We start from the raw sequence: 19,606 nt of genomic DNA, 5'->3' as shown, positions 1-19,606 counted from the left end.
TTTATATGTGAATTGTTACACTTTCAGACACAGATATATAGATAGTATATTAGTCCATGAGCCAGACCCCCAAAATGTGGTCATCGTGCCACTTTGGAGGGACCAAGTCTCATAGTGATTTTTTTAAAGGTCTATGTCCCTAGTGTTAAGAAATGCATGATAGCATTCCAGTAATGGTAGCTTTCTATGTGCTATCACTCCTTTTTTCATCACTCCATCAATCAAATTTTTCTATCTTTTTTCGCCATTTTACACATAGATCCAGTATAAAAGAGGGAAACCAACACACAATACCATGAAGTTAAAAATCATTGTAAAGCTTAAACTATAATCTATCCATCGGTCACATTGTTATGACACTGAGGTCAAGAGAATTTGACCTTTGACCTCTAATGCTGTAATCGGGCTTCATATTGATCTGATGTGCAAATATGACTTAGTCCCTCCAAAGTGGCACAACCAACCCCCTGGCTCATGGACTATATTCCCTTTAATCAGAGTTCTGGGGATTTCACCAGCACACAGCATGGGAGCATTTATAATATTTACAAAATAAACAATAAAATAATTTTAAATGAACCTCTTTTACTTTATTGGCTATAAAGAAAGTGAAGGGGTCTTTCCAAATGTGTTTTTATCTAATAAAGGACATTCTGTTGATTGCCGGTAGATAGCCTTGGGGTTATATTGTACATAGTGTTTGTTTTTTTATATGTGAATTGTTACACTTTCACACACAGATATATAGATAGTATATTCCCTTTAGTCAGAGTCTGGGGATTTCACCAGCACACTGCATGGGAGCATTTATATAAGACTACTATTCTTTTCATATTGCCTGTCATGGCCCTTAGTGGAGCAGATAACATCCATTTTTCAATCAAATCGTGCAAATAGTGATACAAGCACCAAATTCAGCATGATGATTGCCGAGGGGTCACTAAGCAAATATAAATGATTGGCCACTTGAAAATCCAAGATAGCGGCCATTTTTCAAGATGGCCACCAAATTGACCTGCCGATAATGATTTCACTCATAGTAATTCATCTACTTGATCGATTTGAGTGATCTTAGTGTCAAATTATATGTTTTCTGGCATGCTGGATCTAATTTTGATCGTTTTAAACTGCAATATGGCTGCCCTTTTTCAAGATGGCTGTCAAATTTACATGCGCAAAATGTTTTTCATAAGGAAATGCATGTACTTGGTCAATTTGAATGTGTAATGTAGAGTTATATGTTTTATTGTATGCTTGATCTATTTTTTTTTACAGCTTTAACATCCTACAATAAGTTTTTTCTTGCTTTCTGGCTGTCCGCTGAGTCTTTGCTTTGTGTTTTTTTTGCGGCTTGAGAGTCCACAGTTCCAGTTTAGCACCTGGTGTTGGATATGGAGCTGGTCATATTCCAGCTTATCCGGTCTTTCAGGGACGGAAACTTTGGACTGCTGATCCACTACGCGACAAAATAGATGAATTTCTATGAGAGAAACCATTATTGGCAGGTCAAAATCTTGGATTTTTAAGTGGCTAATCGTTCATATTTGCTAAGAGTCCAGATGTGGTGCTTGTATCACTGTTTGCATGATTGCTCCACTATAACCATCTGACTTGTTGCCATGTGCTGTACTGTCTCTTTAAGAGACCCGGAAACAGTTCCCTCCTGTGTGTGTTCACTGGTCACCTCCGCCAGACAGACAGCTGTGCTCCCTCCCGGGGCGATGATATCCCATCCTGCGATCTGGGCTTTTCGAAGCAGTGTGCGGTGCTGCTGGGCTGGACACCGGGCTGTCCTCACAGCGGCTCTGAAGGCCTCGGACGTCCGCGGTCAGCGTTGCTACTCGACCCCAACTCGTGTCGCTGTCACGGGCATGGAGGAGATACTAGCGAGGGTCGTTGCTCCTTTACCCTCATACGAGACCAGAGACAAGTCCCCTCCTCCTCCCGAGTCCAACAGCTTGGAGTTCATGCACTTCTACGGTAGTCTGGACCAGGAAGACAAGCTCGGCTTCCTGACGAAGCTGTCGCAGGACTTTGGAGTAGATCATAAAGGCGCCTCAGAGCTGTCTGTGAGGCTGCTGGACACTCAGCTACGAGACTTAGCAACCATCTTACAGGTTGAAGACAGGCTGCGGTACGGCTTGACTCCCCGCTATAAGCAGCTGCTTAATCATATAAGCAGGGTCGAAGGAGGAGTGAAGTTTCTGGTGGATCTCCGAGCAGATGTGCTTGAAATACTGTCATCCAAAGCTAGCGAGAGCCCACACATCAGGGTATGTTTACATTGTCCACGGGTGCCCGCATGAGTCAAAATCATTGCCGTTCGCGCTTCAGCGTTTGGCATTTTTTCCCTGAACAGCTCAGTTCAGACAACTTTATTTATCCCCAAGGGGGCAATTCATTTGTAGCATTCCCAGTCCATACATACATACATATAACAGACAACCAATAATTAGTTAAGTCAAAGGAAACATATTAAAGGCATGGGGCAGTTGGAGGGACAAGTTACAATGAGAACCATATAAATAGGATTATAGCAATAAAAGCCAAAAAATTAAGAAACAATATATGAGAACAACATATCTTAAAGTTCCTCTAAATAACAGTAATTTAAAGGGACTATTTGTAATTTTCAGAAATGCTTGTTAACAGCGACACCTGTGGCCGTTAAGTCAACGAAAGTCAGCGTCGGGCTCGCGCTTTGCTCGCTCTAAATAGACATGAACGAGCATCGCTCAAAACATGGAGGCGACACACGTCAGCTAAAACCACAATATCACTCTATATTTCACCTGCTTGGCAGTAATGTTAGCTGACCAGACGGAGGTCTCTTCATGAATCACTGCTGATCCTAGTGTTGGCTTTTCCTGCTTCAGCCTCCGGGGCTGAAGCAGGAAGAGAAATGTTATCGCCTCCGACCGCAGCCGGAGTGAAAAGGGATGAATCCGGCACCCGGTCAGAGACGATAACATTTCTCGCTGCGGAGCCCCGTCACTTCACAAGATATGGGAAACCTCTGCTGGTCTGGAGGAGCTGCAGCAGTTATTTCTGCACAAACGTCCACTGTACATTCACTAGATATTCTCAGAGCTAAACTAACTCTTCTGCAGTGTGGAGTGTGCGCGCATGAACGTGAGGTGGAGCGAGGACGAGCGCGTTGTGTGAGTGAAGACAAGCAGGCAGAGGAGCGGTCTGAACAGCGTAGCCACATGTGAGCGCGCATGGGGTCCTGACCTGGTAGATTTATACCTGTAAAAAGTTACAAACAGTCCCTTTAAAATGGGTTTTGGTCTGTGTTCAGCAGTTTGACAGCAGAAGGGATAAAGGACTTAGAGTAATGATTTGTTCTCCTTAAGGGCACATTATAACATCGGACTGAAGGCATCAGAGAGAATTCAGCCGAAAGAATGGGATCTGGTTGGCTGATACCTTTTTGTTTTTGCTTTCTCAGCTGGCTGTTTCTCCAAAATTGTGCCCAAGTCCTTCTGCTGAACTCCAATAATGTTGGAGCACACTTTGACTATGCTATTTAGACTGTTCTTGTCCTTCACAGACAGACCCTTAATCCAGCAGGTGAAAGAAAAGGTTAAAAGGCTTTCAATAAAAGAATGGTAAAAGTTACATAAGATCGTATCACAAACCGAACCTGAAAGTCCCGTAATTAAGAGACGTTGAATGTGCTATATTTTAACAGCATTAGTCGAGTATAGCTGCTTACCCAACTCACCCCCCACACTGAGGCACAGACTGCATGTGACTTGCCCCCCAGTCACATGGCTCACATTTCCTCACAGCTTGAGTGGAAATGACCTTTGCCCTAGTTTACCTTCCTGACCAAACTAGAGGAACTAAATCTGTTTTGTTTATTTATTAATTTCCTCATAGCTTAGGGGCGTTTTTGCAAAAGAGATAAGATTGGCCTCCTTCATATTTTCTGCTTATCTTGGCTGCTCAGATCAGCATACAGGGACATAGAATAATAGACCCCATTTCATTCTATACATGAAGAGGCAAGGGCTACTCTGCTGCAGCAACAAGGTGAAAGTGCTGAATACAAATCAGGCATGTAATGAATATGTTCAATGATTTTTTTTGGAGACAAAGTGAAAGAAAAATTGAAAGGAAAGGAAGTAGGGGAAAAAAAAAACTAAAATCACACAGACATGGTCCCCTTGCTCTTTGTCACCTTAATGGCACATTTTTTGGCAACTTATTTTTCAGAAAAGCTACTCCTTTCTAGTCTCATTATTCAGTCACTCATGTTCAATCAAATATAATTTCGATTTTCAATTCAGTTCAGCACTGGAGTGAAGGAGTTTTCATGCACACCTTGGAATAAGGGTGGAATATTTTTCAGATGTTAATTCCGTGCACTCTGTGGGTTAATCTCATCTAAAACCTGCACTGCTTTTTTTCCCAAAGCGCAGATGTACAGTATACAAAGTTTGAAATGTACCATAGATGTTTTGCTATTAATACACGCTCAGAGTAATTTGACAGGCTATTTTACTAACATGTATCAAGAGTGTGGCTTGTAATTAAAGTGCACCAAATGTTGCATATTTACCTACTTTCTTCCTGCAGTATTTAGTTTTTTATCAATGAATTTTAAGCTTGACAAAGGTTACAAAACTGAATTCTTTATGTTGGCTGTATACTGAGTTGATGCTGCATGAAGCTACATTTATAAATCAACTAGTGGCTTGCAGCCTGGAAAATTGCTATTTATGTGTCACAGGCCACTCCAGGAGCTCTTTTAGAGCTGGAGTAAACAGGTTGAAGCAAATATGATTTAAAAAAAAGTATTTTTTATAAAACGGTCACTTTATCCTGACAGTAGTGCATGAGACAGGTAATCTGAAAAAAAATCATGTGCCTCTGTGTCCTCCGGTGCTCCTAATGGCATTTGCAAGATTTCACAGACCGGAGGAAAACAACCAATCAGAGCTGATCTGGAGCCGTCCGTCTCTAAGCAGCTGTCAATCACTCACAAACTCTGATCAAACAGTCAAACTAGGCAGCGCTGATCAAATATGAATGAATATTCTGTTACTGTAATGCCTATTTCTAGCATAATATATTTTCAGAAACATCTTGTAGTGTACTCTTTAGCTGTAAAATGTGAAAGGTTGTGACCCGGCTGCCATGTTGAGATAAGTTGAGGAAATACCAAGCACCGCCCACCAACCGGAGCAAACTTTCTCATTTTACAGTTATTAAAAATGTATGTGAGAAATAGGCATTACAGTAACAGAATATTAATTCATATTTGATCAGCGCTGCCTAGTTTGACCGTTTGATCAGAGTTTGCGAGTGATTGACAGCTGCCTCCGTTGAATGAACAACCAATAGGAACGCTCTCTCTCTGAAATGACTTGTGATTGGCCAAAGTCTCCGATTTTCTAAAGCCTGAAAACAGAGCCATGAGGAGGTGCAGATGTCTAGTTTTCTCTCAGAACACTTGATTTACAATATGCTGAGAGGTTATTATGGAATCTTTGCCCAATGATGCCAGAAATAATCTACCTACTGCCACTTAAAGTGTAAGCAGAAGCCCCTATAGTGTGTTTAGTAGATGTAGACATAATAAGTACAAAAAAAAAACATCAAGAAAGATACTTTGGTTTTGTATTGGAAAACACAATTTGGAATTTGGTGGCCTTATCCAAAGCAAATACTGCTTCCGTCATAGTTGGCACGTCGTGTCCACTTTTCTCAAACACACTAGCATGCAAACTGCTGATGTGTGAAGTTGTAATGCTGATGTGTGCACCATCAAAAGCTGTAATGGTCAAACTAAAGCTGTCCTGCTTGAAATCATTCTGAGGCCATTTAAAGCCACTTTACTTAAAATGATGTGTGCTGTCTGTGGATACAGATTGACGATGAAATGAAGGTTTTCTATCATCTTTGTGGTCAGTTTTTATGCTTTGTTTGTTTGGCTTTGGAATATAGCTTAATATGATTTTTCAAAAAGACCCTCACTGCACTATCGCCAGAGGACTCTTAGCCTCTTCTGTCCTGCTCGATACCTATTTTATTCCTGCTGCGAGGTGCTCCAGATGCATTTAATCTCAATAAGCGAGGCCCACTGAGACCTTTTGTAGCTTAAAAAGGTCTAAACTGCCTACGGAGTACTCGTACTGAGTGCTGACCACCTTGGCCTTGGGGGTGCGCAGCAATCTTTTTCTTGTTATTGCCAGAATTGATTGAGCTAAAAATGAGAAAAGGTCATGGTAAATATGAAGCTTTTAGTACATGTATTGATAGTATGTGGGGAGAGAAATATCTTGCAATCACAAAATGACGCAGATAATCAAAATAGCACAGAAACCTAGATGGAAAAAAAAGATACAATTTCTAAAATGGCTAAAGTAATGAAAGCTCGCTGCAAATTCTATGATTCTTGCAGAGTTTTCACTTTGAATTCTACGCTAGATTAGTCTCTCTTGGTTGGGTAATTGATTTTTGATGTTCCTCCCTTTCATTCTTGTTCACCTGTCCACAAACTGAGCGAAAGATGTAAAGACAAGTCAGAGACATCGTTTTAGTTGGCTCCTTGGGATTTCACAGCATATCAGTGAGGCTATTTTTTCCTCACGGACAGCCTGCCAGGCTGACAAGTGGCATGCAGCCTACTGGAGTAAAGGTATTGGCACACTCTGAGTTTGACCCGTAAACACTTTGGCAGATGGTGGTCGTTTGGCCTCGGATAGACAGACTGTTCCTTCCAGGCACTGCAGTCTCCCATCACTCCATATAATCACAATATAACTGCAGCTCAAGGTAACAGAGGCTGTATCAGCTCACGGCATCAGAGCCTCTCTGCATTTATATACAGCTCCAGTGTCAAAAAAGTATTGCTTTATTTTCTTTCTAATGGAGTGCAGGATTTTTCTTCTTTTCGCTTTCCCTCCATTCCGACGCGTCTCTCCTAACCTCAGGCTCTGAATGCTAGACCCTTCCATTTCAAAAGGACTTCATCTTCTGCTAGGTCAATGGAATACACATCTCATTCTGGCCTTCCTTTTGTGTGGGTGAGAATTGGCTACCCAAGGCAGCGGCTGCACTCTCATGGGTTGTTTATGTGCTGCGTTTTCCACAGAAATGCCGGGCCGGGATTATCGGCCATTTTATAGATTATTTCACCTCAGGCAGGTTGTGAGGTCAGAGGAACACAAATACACACATACACCATCACAAAAGTAGTGATGGAAGTTTCGCTAAACTTTTTTTCCCTTTTTTTTCTGAGGGTTATTTTTGATCTAGCTCCTCGCTCTACAGAATTTTTTCCAGCGTGAGACCTCTCGACCATAAAGCTGAATAATGCGGGGCCTGATGCGTATTATGTGAGGATGAATTTCAAATTTGGATAGTTTTGGTTTTGATAGTTGCTCCCGGAGAATTTCAGCCAGTGGCTTTTTACACCATGACTGTACTCCAGCTTGTTTGTATTAGCTATTATGATGACTGACAAGCCGGCATTAAAGTAAGCCTGCAGTGAAGTCATCTTATGGAACAGCCAATATAAGCTGTATTTATGTGCTCGGGTGTGTTTGGGTGCGTGCGCCGCGTGCGCTGCTTTTGTGTGTTTGCAAGAGATTTGCTTTAAATGAAGTCTGACCTTTTGCGGGAGGACAGGCCTGCTTTGAAATGGCAAGTTGTTTATTGAAGTGCCTCCTCTACACCCATTGCGAGCGCAAACAAATCACTACTCATAATGTGAAAACATTCAAACAGCATACAGACGCCCAAGGGATCGTACACCCTGCAGTGTGTAAGCTACCGTCTTGGAATAGTTTAGAGCCGAAACTTGAGCAACTTTGCTGTCAGTCAGTAAGATAGAGCTGTAAAGACTGTGTTCATCAACTTCTTTTAATAGTTCTATAAAAGCTGCGATTCCTACAGAATACTTTTGTGGTGTTTCTTCCTTATAAAATAGAAAGGAAGGACAAAAAAATCCTGCATAGCCACAGTAAAAGGACATTGCTCAGATAACTTAATGTAGCACGGACCATGACGTTCTTTTTCTTATTCATCACACCTGCATACCATTTTTTTATTCACACAATATATAGTTCCTGCACTATTATGAAATACAAATGCACGATCCCGCTTTCATTTTCCCGACAGACCGGCGGCTGAGCGGTTCTCGACAAAGAATGTGGTGAATTTTCAATTATCAGCTGGAGGTGGATGTTAATTCTAAACTCTCGCCTTTTTTCTCTCTCCCAGGACCTGAACGGCACGCTGAAGAGCTTGCTGTCTGAGTGGTTCTCTGTAGGTCTGCTCCGTCTGGAGAGAATCACCTGGCAGTCCCCCTGCGAGATCCTGCAGAGGATCAGCCAGTAAGGGCATTCATGCTCCCACATATACTGTGGTTCTCTCTCTGTCTTTCTCTCCCTCTTTCATTTCAACACAAGTTTCTTTTCTTATATACAAATTATACAGCACAGTAATGAAAACTGACCATTTGTTAAACTCGTCCCCTGAACAGTGATTTTCCAATCATATAGTTTAACAGACGTGACTAGGCATTTCTCCACATTGCAAAACAACCTGCGTGTCATCTAAAGGCCCAGACACACCAAGCTGACATAAAAGAACTAGCGACGACGAAGGCCGACTGTTGCGTTGCCTCACGTTGCCTTTGTCTTGCTGACAAGTTTTAAACACACCGCAAAGACTACAGTCGACGGCCAGTTAGCACGTTCTGCGCCTGCGTGAGATGTAATAACTCTCCACGCCGGCAGGTTGCGGTAGTCTGTATTCGCCATTTGTATGATAGAATGTGTGTGTTATTATAAATCCGTAAGTGTGGCAGCAAACGCTTCAGGGTGTCGGGTCAGGACACTATTTAGTGCTCAGGTGTGATTTCAGATGAATAAGAGATGCAGTCCAAGTGTATGGTAACGGCTGTTTATATCAGCAGATAAAGTAAACAAAACAATGGTTTCTGTGTGGTCTGTAACAACAAAAACACAACAGTACAGAGTGATTAGAACTACTAGTGTATAAACATTAGCAACAAAAAGTGAGCCTAAAATAACACAGGCATTTTACAAAGAAAAAGGCTTAAATACAGATTTACTAATTATTATTATGCCAGTCTAATATAAATACATTAAACATAACACAACTCACATTTTGCATGGACGCACACAAAAAGGAATGTCCAAAAGTCCAACTGTCCTCTCCTTAACTGTGTTTTACTCTCAGTGCTGTATTGGGGAGCCTGTTCAATGCAGGCACACTGGTGACACATGCCCAGCGCATGATCGGGCACAGGTGATTGGAGGAGGAGACATTCACACTGGTGGCACATGTACAGCGCATGCTCACGAACAGGAGTTAGTAGGAGGAGGCATGCGCAGAGGCATGGCCTTTTTTACACCATTCAAAAAGGGAAACCGGAAGACCAAGGGCTGCGGATATACAAGCCGTCGTTATGATATGAAACAAAGCGGCGTTTGGCGACCATTTTCACACTACTCTCACTCACCACTTAGCTTCATTCCAGATGGTCATGTCGTTCTATTGGAAATATCCGTGTATTGAAGTGATCAGATGAGATGAAGATGAAAAATGAGAAGAGCCTTCTGTGTGTGTTCCCTCTTGATTTTACTCGTTTGCTTACTTTCGTCTCTTCAATTTCTCTTCTCGTGCACTGATTCGTTTTGGCTGAACAGTCAATCAGAGGGGTTTCTCTCATCGACGAGCTCCGCCGCTGATTCAACATGCTGAATTGTCCGAAAAAGCCTCCGACACGGGCAGACAAAAGCTGACGGTGCGGGACACACCGAAAAAAAATAGGCCGACAGACGCTCACCGACGGCCTCAAACTGTCCGATGGCCCACCGTCGGCTTGGTGTGTCAAGGTTATAAGAGTTTTAATTTAGCCTTTCCAAAACCATAACTGCTCTAAAGCTGAAGTCGATAACTTTGAGCAAATATGATAAAAAAAAAAGTTATTTTTTATAAAAAAATGATGTTCCTCTGTGTCCTCCGGTGCTCCTAATGGCATTTGCAAGATTTCACAGTGGCAAAGGAAAACAACCAATCAGAGCCGGGCAGTCTCTACAGCAGCTGTCAATCACTGCTCGCGAAACTCGAGAACTCTGGTCAAACTAGGCAGCGCTGCTCTAATATGAATCACGATTCTGTTACTGTAATGCCTATTTCTCGCCTCAAATGTTTTCAGAAACATATTTTAGTGTACCGTTTAGCTGTAAAAGGAGAAAGTTTGTTCTGGCCGGTGGGCGGGGATTAGTTTTGGCTCGACTGTTTTCAACATGGCGGCCGAATCACAAACTTGCTCATTTTACACTAAAAGATGTTTCTGAAAACATTTGAGGTGAGAAATAGGCATTACAGTAATTGAATATTGATTCATATTTGATCAGCGCTGTCTAGTTTGACCGTTTTGGTTAGAGTGATTGACAGCTGCCCAGAGACTGCTCGGTTCTGATATTTAAATACATACATACATACGGTCTGTCGGACATTCGCTAACGTTACGGGGGGCTGACAGAGTAGCCAGGCAGACACACAGCTGACAACCTCGCAACCCTGTTCTGCACATTCACTGCAGCTTGCGATAAATGATAGATTTAACCTGTTTGTGCATCGGCTTATCGTTGTAGCTGGGAGGTTTGTTAGGCACTACAACCACAGCAGCGCTGCATGCAACACACTAATCTTGTCGTTTTAAGGGTTAATGATCGGTTAACGATGGTCTGGTATCGGTCAGGAAAAAATTTCAAAATTAGCATCCCTAATACAAATGGAAAGCTTGACCGGCGTAGCAACTGTAACTGAGGAAGTCGGGGCTTAGCAAACGGTTAATTGGATACTGAAAGACTAACTAGTGGCTCTCTCTCCCAGGTATGAGGCAGTGCACCCTATAAGGAACTGGACTGACCTGAAGCGCAGAGTGGGGCCATACCGCAGGTGTTATGCCTTCACCCATGCCGCCATGCCAGGAGAACCCCTGGTTGTACTACACGTGGCCCTCACTGAAGACATCTCTGATAACATTCAGGTTAGAAGCGATAGCTGCAGGCTGTTGTAATGGTTCGTCTCACTTTACCACACCTTGGAGGATAGTTAAACATCTGGGATTTACTACGTTGTTCCTCCTCTGAGCTGACAAATGGATTATTGCTGTGTGAAAAACAATACAGAGACCTTTAAACTGCATATCCCTCTGGGAGCAGCCTCTACAGCGCTGACTTCCTTTCCTCTGTGTTTACAGTGAGGAAAAGGTGGTTTTGACAACTCTGCAATTTGAGAATATTCCATGGTGTGAAATAGTGCAACCATATCCACAGTTTCGCTCCAGCAGCTCTGACATACAGTAACTATAGGAGACGCCTGACTTGGCTGCAGGAGAGAAAACACTGAGTATGGCCTTGTATCCGGATGAGGGATGCACTATTTGTCTGTGCGACTCGACAGAAATGTGTTTTATTCCTCTTCAGAGTATCGTCCGTGAGTTCGCCACTCTTGACTCGGAGGAGGATGTGAATAAGATAAATGCAGCCATCTTCTACTCCATCTCCTCCACCCAGGCTGGCCTCCAAGGGGTGGAGCTGGGCAACTACCTCATCAAGAGGGTGGTCCGAGAACTACAGGTGAGCGCGGGTGGGATGCAGGATGTAGCGTAGTGCATTGGTCAACGAAAATTTAAAACTATGGATGTGGAACTAGGAATGGATGTTGAAGCATTTAATAAGTAAAATGTTGTTGCTATTTATATAATCTTTAAGGAAATCAGCATTTTATTTTTTAAAATGCAACAATGATCAAAATTCAGGGATGAACATAATAATGTTGTGATGTTCTGATAAACTTTCTGCATCGTATATTACCTAATTTGACACAGATGTTTTTATTTTGTTTGATATGTGAGATGAGGCCACAATTAGGAGTACAGCATTTTGTGTTGATGGTAGGACTCTCAAAGTTCACACGCAATAATAACACGTTAACGCAAATTCGTTTTAACGCCGCTAATTTCTTTAATGCAATCAATATTTCTGAGGTTGCAGCGAGCTCTGTTTTAAAGCTACCGTTAAGATACTGGCATTGTATGACACTAGAAAAAACGAAGGAATTCATTGGTACCAACCATGTCATACTAGCTTGTCGCAAAGGAGGTGAAATAACGCTCCAAACTTGCACTAAATTTTGGAGCGGAAAAACTGTCATGTCCATTTTCAAAGGGCTCCCTTGACTTCTGACCTCAAGATATGTGAATGAAAATGGGTTCTATGGGTACCCACGAGTCTCCCCTTTACAGACATGCCCACTTTATGATAATCACATGCAGTTTTGGGGCAAGTCATAGTCAAGTCAGCACACTGACACACTGACAGCTGTTGTTGCCTGTTGGGCTAGAGTTTGCCATGTTATGATTTGAGCATATTTTATATGCTAAATGCAGTACCTGTGAGGGTTTCTGGACAATATTTGTCATTATTTTGTGTTGTTAATTGAATTTCAATAATACATTTATACATACATTTTCATAAAGGAATCCTATTTGCCCACTCCCATGTTGATACGAGTATTAAATACTTGACAAATCTCCATTTAAGGTACATTTTGAACAGATAAAAAATGTGCGATTATTGCAATTAATCACGATTAATTGTGGACAATCATGCAATTAAATGTCTTAACTGATTGACAGCCCTAGTTCATAGTTTTGCTAATAAAACCACTGTGAAGTTAGAGCCAAAGCCACTGTAAAAATCCTGCTACAGAAGAATTACTTGAATCAATTCTATTTGTATTCCTATAAGGACTTGGCTCCGGTAAACCGGAGGTGAGGCATAAGGTCACGGAAGAGGAAGAGATATGTAAACTCATGTTATCTAAATACAATAACTATGAAGTACCCAGTGTTATCAGTGAAGCTTTTAAACCACCCTGTCCCACTATAGCTAAATAACGCCTTGTCATTGACAGTGCACATGACACGTGCACAGATGCAGCCAGTACTTAACTCCTGCAGAGCTCCTCCCCTATGGTGTAGTTGCAAAGGAGTGTTGTTAGTCTCCTCCGCAGGATGTTTCACTCTGTATGACTCACACGCTGAATTCAATTAAACGGCTTTACGGTGGCCTTCAGGTGCGGCCCAGCTGGCACAGCGTTATTCCAGTGAGAAATGTAGCTGTGCCAGGCAAGATTTTTGTTTGATTGCTTTTCAAAAGTTTTTATTTTAGTCTCTCAGTGCTGAATCATAAATCCCCCGCTTGTTCTAGCACTTGCTCATACACACATGTATGCATGCACACAAACAGAGCTGTAGTCACTAGACAGGCAGTAATGAAATCGCATCCATCCCTCTCAATAAGCGCGGAAGTGGCCCTTCATGTCGGGCCACTCCAGCTAGCACTTGTTAAACGATTGGCAACATTGAATGGAACATCAAAAGCCACTCCACCCAACAGATGGGAAGTAGCTTTTTACAGTGAACCCTCATAAAAAAATCAGGTTTCAGAGCTTCAAGCTGCTTCCACTTTATTCAGTTCAACGGGACAGTTTTGATTGGTGCAAGCTTTTCACTTATTGGCCTTTTTATTAATGGCAACATGCAGTTCAGTGAGCTCAGCAGATATTGTGTTTCCCTGCTTAAGCATTAGGGCTATTTGTGTCGGAGATTGGAAAGTAGGTTATATTGCACTGTGTTATAAAAGCCTTGCAGATGGGGAATGTTGTCTTCATCAAGAGGTCTGCTAGCTTTGCAAGCCAGCATCTTCTCCTGTCGTCTTTGTTGTCTTTCTAATGCAAAAATAATAATCTAAAAAAAGAGCTGTGCTACTTTTTAGCTTCTCTATACCACCCTACAAAGGCACAGTACTAAACTGTGATGTTTGGAGGGGAAAAGGAATAAGAGTTAGACAGAAAAAGAGACCGTTTCTACAAACAAAATGCTCTCTCAGCTTTTTAAAATGGTCCCTATGGTTCATGGGGTGGTCCATCTGGTTGTCTACTAATGATATATTGAAATTAATCTACCATTGAATACATTGAAATATTTGATTTTAAGTTAACCTCACCAAATGGCATACATTCTACGAAAGTCAAAGCCTGAGATGGCAGTTACTGCTTCTCTGAGAGTCTGCTAAGCTAGTAACCAGTGGCGGACTCAGACTGTCTGAAGGGCAGGGGCAAAAAAATAATAAAAAGGGTACTAGCTGCACGCAGAAGGTTTTCTAGCATGTAGGGCGGCCTATATGGCACTGCGTCATGCTTTCTCAATTTTAAGGTCACCCTAGAGGGCATTTCATCATGTTTTTTCTACTGGAAGGGCGCCTTAGAGGGCACTTCATCATGTTTTATACACTGGAAGGGCACCTTAGAGGGCATTTCATCATGTTTTTTCTACTGGAAGGGCATCCTAAAGGGCACTTCATCATGTGTTCTTCATTTAAGGGCACTCTAAAGGGCACTTTATCACATTTTCTTCACTGGAAGGGCAACCTAGACTAGAGGGCAATTCATCATGTTTTCTCTACTGGAAGGGCACCTTAGAGGGCACTTCATCATGTTTTCTCTACTGGAAGGGCACCTTAGAGGGCACTTCATCATGTTTTATACACTGGAAGGGCACCTTAAGGAGTACTTCATCATGTTTTCTCTACTGGAGGGGCACCTTGGAGGGCACTTCATCATGTTTTCTCTACTGGAAGGGCACCTTAGGGTGCAATTCATCACATTTTCTCCACTGGAAGAGCACCCTAGAGATCACTTTTATTTTCACCACTGGATGGGCACCCTAGAAGGCACATTCATCATGTTTTATACACAGGAAGGGCACCTTAGAGGCCACTTCATCATGTTTTCTCTACTGGAAGGGCACCCTAGAGGGCACTTTATCATGCGTCCAGCAGTGCTAGTAACGTTGGGTTTAGCCAATTTTCACCATTATAGAATGTAGTCTAGTTACTGTTACTTAACTGCTAGAAATAAGGAATAGCAAAATATAGTACCAAGATGTTGATGTCATCAAAATTGATAACAGTTAAGGCAAAATCAATAAGTCAATTTAGTTTTAGCTAAGGCTCAAAATCTCAAATCTCACTAGCTAGCTTTCTCTTGGTAGTTATAGCTCTCTTGCTGTCTAGATGGCTGGTAGAGAGCACAGTTAAATATGGCCTCTAGAGCAGATTACCAAGCCAGAGCCAATTTGACATGTTTTTTAAAACAAAAATCATAAATTTAATATGGCATAAGAATGTTGTTTTTTGTAAAACAGATTCCAAAAAGCCAGTTTCTGGTCGTAACTCAATTTTGACTGAATAGCCTATGTAGCTATACTGCATTTTGGCTTTGTAACAAAGTACAGTATAAAGTACTATTTGGAAATTGAACTTTTCAATGTGACTTTCAGACCCCTTTCTGGACGCTTTTACCCAAAGCACCCCATGAGTGCAATTATATTTTTATGACCCTAGTGGGAATCGAACCCATGACCCCGACGATGTATAAGTGCAATGATTTACCATCGGAGCTACCCCAAACCACAATACAGACTCTGCAGAGGCCCTGGGTTTCTGACAGGGCTTTACCTTACATAAAGGTGAAGAGAGGAGCCGTGCAGTCACAGAGGGACCACTAGGATGATAGATAGATGATAGAGTGGAAAAGAAAAGGTCACAGCCGTGATTTAAGGTGAAGGGAGGAGGTCTTGCTTGTCTTTGTAGATTGGCCCCTAGAGCACAGGTCTGGCACTGCTCCTCCTTTTTCAATGTATTATTTCTTCCTTTTTCTTTTTTTTACCTCTCCTACTGCCGCTGTTCTTATTTCCACCATGATCTTTTCTTTGTCAACCCTGCCCACTCTCGACATGGGAACACACAGTAGTTAAATGTAGAGGTTAGAGAAGAAGAAGGCGAGATCACGATAGAGTGAGACGAAACAGAAGGGGAGAGCCAGCGGGACGTGGAAAGTGAGAAGGCTGGATTTTGAAGTGGAGAGAGGGCGAAATCAAGGATGACGAAAGGAAAACAATGTCACAGAGCAGCATGTCCCTCCAGGGGTTGTCTGACACTTCCACTTTTATCTGCAGCCACTTTCACTCCTCTGCCTGCCACATCGCTCCGTCACTTATCAACCCAGATGCCGGAGCACGAAGACGGGCAGAGATGAGGGGGAGGATTCTGGCGAGAGGAGAAGGGTAGCGGGGTGGAAGAGAACTCATGAGATGGGTGGGTGGGTGTTGTGCGTGTGTGTGTGGGTGGTCGAGACGAGACAAAGACACGGGGGAGAAGCGAGTGAGAGAAGAGGACAGGTATTACAGGTGAGAGTGCAGGGGACTGAGGAGGATAGAATAAGAGGGAGGGAGTGAGAGAGGGGATCATCCATCTCCATCAGCGGGGCAGGATCGTGAAGCAATGGAGTTGATTTGTAATGCCGTTCCTGTCTGAGGAACTAAAGGCCTGAGCTGCAGCCTGAGCGCAAACAAGAAAATGTTGTTTTGTGTTTTGATACGGAGGTGGAGCGTTCATCTCCCTTATTTCCGCCGTTGCGAAGCCGGTGCCCCTGCATTCTGGTGGGGATCAAATCTTTGCCGCCTCTCATCTGTTTTCTTTAAACCGTTACCTTGTTTGCAACTTTCTTTTTTTGTTTTCCTCTCTTCAAGCCGTTTGAGGCAATTCTGCGTTGAAGTGTCTCCACATGCATTTAAATGATTCTGCAACTTTTTGTTTTTCAAAATAGGAGATTAAAAAATAAACTTTTTTTTAACCCTTAAATGCATGAATGTTTTGCCGAACAGTCCTGCACACCTTAGGTCTTTAGAGACACCCCTTCCATATTTAAAGCGAGGATAGGCAGAAAGTTTATGGCATCATTGGGCTAAAATTCCATAATCTTTAATCTTTAATAACCTTTCAGCATATTGTAATTCAAATGTTCTGAGCGCTAGGGCTTAACAGGTTGGTTACAAAGCACAAATTAGTTAGCACAGAATGACCTGAGCTCCCATTGTCATACTCCTGCTCCAGATCTTCTCTATGGAATTATCTGACTGATCCTTTTGTATCAAAATATATTCCTGGTCTTCCCCCCAAAAAACCCTCCAACATCCAGTCAGTGTGCCTGACACACTGATGCTGCACCATCATGTTATTGTGGCAGAAGCAAACTTTTTTATCTTTATGTCAGTGTCAATATATAGTATCAGTGATGCTAATTGAGGCCAAACCAAAAAATTACCTGCTTTATCTAGCTACCTGCGTACTGTGAAAAAGAAGACACCCTTACATACCTTGGGTCTCTAAAGAGTCTTAAAAATAGTAGAAAAACAAGTCTCAGTTATGAAATTCTGATGCCAGGAAGAGTCTAAGGAATAGAAGGGAGTTCAGCACCTAATGTATATTTTGTCCTTAACTTTACCTCCCTCTCTCCTCATGTCTTCCAGAGCGAGTTCCCTCACATGGCCCAGTTCTCCAGCCTGTCTCCGATCCCGGGCTTCTCCTCCTGGCTCCAGGGCCTGCTCAGCCAGTACAGGAAGGAAGGCCGGGGCTCTGACCTCCTCTCTGAGCAGGAGTGGAAGGAGGTGGAACAGGCCACCGACTCAGCCCCGGGGACCGCGTCCATCGAGGCCCTCCGCAAGCTGATCGCCACCAGCGAGTGGACGCGCTCCGAGCGCCTGACCCGCGTCCTGGAGCCCGTCCTGATGCGTCTCTGCGCCTGGTACCTCTACGGGGAGAAGAGGCGAGGCTACGCTCTCAACCCGGTGGCCAACTTCCACTTGCAAAACGGCGCCACAATGTGGCGGCTCAACTGGCATGCCGACACCAGCCCGAGGGGCGTGGTGAACTCCTGCGGCGTCATGGTGAACTATCGTTACTTCCTGAACGAGACGTCTAAAAACAGCGCTGTGTACCTGCAGAATAAGGTCATCACTGCGTCAGAGCAGGTGCTGGGGCTGGTGTCCCAATTTCAGAAGAACAGCAAACTGTGAGAAAGAGATGAAGATACACCCATAAATACACCCTGTTAGATGGCCGTTGATATCATTGAAACATTAACTGATGAACTTTTTTAATAAATTACATGTTTCTTTAAATATCCAATTAGAAAAAAAAACTGTTTCAATAGCACCACTGAATGGACGATTATTTTTGATTTGAAATTAGAACATTTCTCACATGTCTCATCCCATCTTCTGTATGTAGTGCATAGGTTAGGCTTCTTGCCTCATTGGGTTTCTGGTTGAAGCTGTTTGATATTGTGTAAGTGCCTCCCAGGCTGAGAGACTGTAGCTAATGAAGCACAAGGCATCTATCAATGCCTTACTATGTTCCTGGATAACAGTGTGTGTAATGGTGAAGCAGGAGCAATGAAGGAGTGCAGCTACTGGAATAAATGATGTTTAGATTCTTTCATTTGGCTGAACTGTCTCACTGCAAACACTTTGATGAATGGGAGAGTATTGGATTGTGTCTCTTTTTTTCTTGGGTATATACACCTGCTTATTCCCCTCTAAAGCTCAATACACAAGGGCATGAAATCACTGACTGGAAATATTATTTCATTTTAAATAACTCCAAACAAAACAGTATTTTTTTTTCTGCCATATATCATGGCTACTCATATTTTGCAGTCGACTGTGCTCATTCTGATCCACTGGACTGAGCCCTCCTGGTACCTCCATTCAGGAGATTTTTTTTTTTTATATAATTTTATAATTTTGCCTTCACTCTACCAACCTCTCCAGAGAGCCATCGCTGATGTTCTAACTGCTCTGTACAGGTGCCAAGCAGGGCTCATATCAGCCCACACTCCATTGTTGTGAAATAATATATCACAGCAAGTTGACTGTGAAATTACATTTTATCTCTCCAAGGAGCCAAACTTTCTTTTTGTTTTTTTCACACTCTCTGTCCCCCTCCCCCCTTCCTCCACCCCCTCCTCTCCTCCTTTCTCTCCCTGTGCTGCTCTGTGTCCTAGAAACTAATGGAGTGAGAAATAAAGTTAAAGTAAATGGCTAGATTGATGGTGTTCAGTTGTGTAGGAAGGGAGGAGGAGAACAAAGAAGCATAAAAAGCACAGTTGTTTAAAGGATGCCCTTGACAGACAATGTGAGTGTCGCCGGAGACATTGGAGACAATAAGACACCCATATACCTCTATATGTGTGCGTGGGCACACGGAAAAGAGCGACACTGCCACGCCATCCCGCAATGGAGGACGATGCACACTTAAGGTATGGGTTACCAGGGAAACAATAATGACATAATGCTCACATGCTGCTGGCAGGTAGGGCTTGTTTTGAGTCACTGTGCCCAGGAATGACCACAGAGCAGTTTGGGTTGAAAGTCCAGCAGCTTTTGATAATGAACTTTTTAAAAGTATATTATGTCGTACAGTGAAAGTAATTACTTTTTGATAGTAGTCAGTCAGGTATTTCCCATCGGACTAAGAAGACAAATTGCTCACACAGCGAGCAGTTACAGCACTGAAATCTGATTTATGGACACATCAGCTCCCACTAAATTAAACGATAGAAAGCTCTTTAGTGGAGGCTTAAAGGGTAACATTGGTATTTTTCAACCTGGACCCTATTTTCGAATTTTTTATGTGTCTAACTG

General features: G+C 42.7%; 1 protein-coding gene and 1 long non-coding RNA gene across 2 annotated transcripts; one reads left to right on the top strand and one right to left on the bottom strand.

Moving 5' to 3' along the window:
* Positions 1-1,624: 1,624 nt before the first annotated feature.
* mlycd (malonyl-CoA decarboxylase) lies at positions 1,625-18,401 on the top strand. The gene is made up of 5 exons (XM_037768001.1): positions 1,625-2,273; positions 8,236-8,348; positions 10,885-11,041; positions 11,481-11,633; positions 17,432-18,401. The coding sequence occupies exons 1-5, from the start codon at positions 1,722-1,724 to the stop codon at positions 17,975-17,977; spliced, it is 1,521 nt and encodes a 506-aa protein (XP_037623929.1). The 5' UTR covers positions 1,625-1,721; the 3' UTR covers positions 17,978-18,401.
* On the bottom strand, positions 5,404-7,183 carry LOC119487279. Its single transcript, XR_005206679.1, has 2 exons — positions 5,643-7,183; positions 5,404-5,441 (listed from the first exon to the last, which is right to left on the bottom strand). It is a non-coding gene; the product is annotated as an uncharacterized LOC119487279 (long non-coding RNA).
* Positions 18,402-19,606: the final 1,205 nt, after the last annotated feature.

This window comes from Sebastes umbrosus, chromosome 4, assembly GCF_015220745.1.
Source record: "Sebastes umbrosus isolate fSebUmb1 chromosome 4, fSebUmb1.pri, whole genome shotgun sequence".
Lineage (NCBI taxonomy): Eukaryota > Metazoa > Chordata > Actinopteri > Perciformes > Sebastidae > Sebastes > Sebastes umbrosus.
This window is presented reverse-complemented; position numbering and strand designations above follow the sequence as displayed.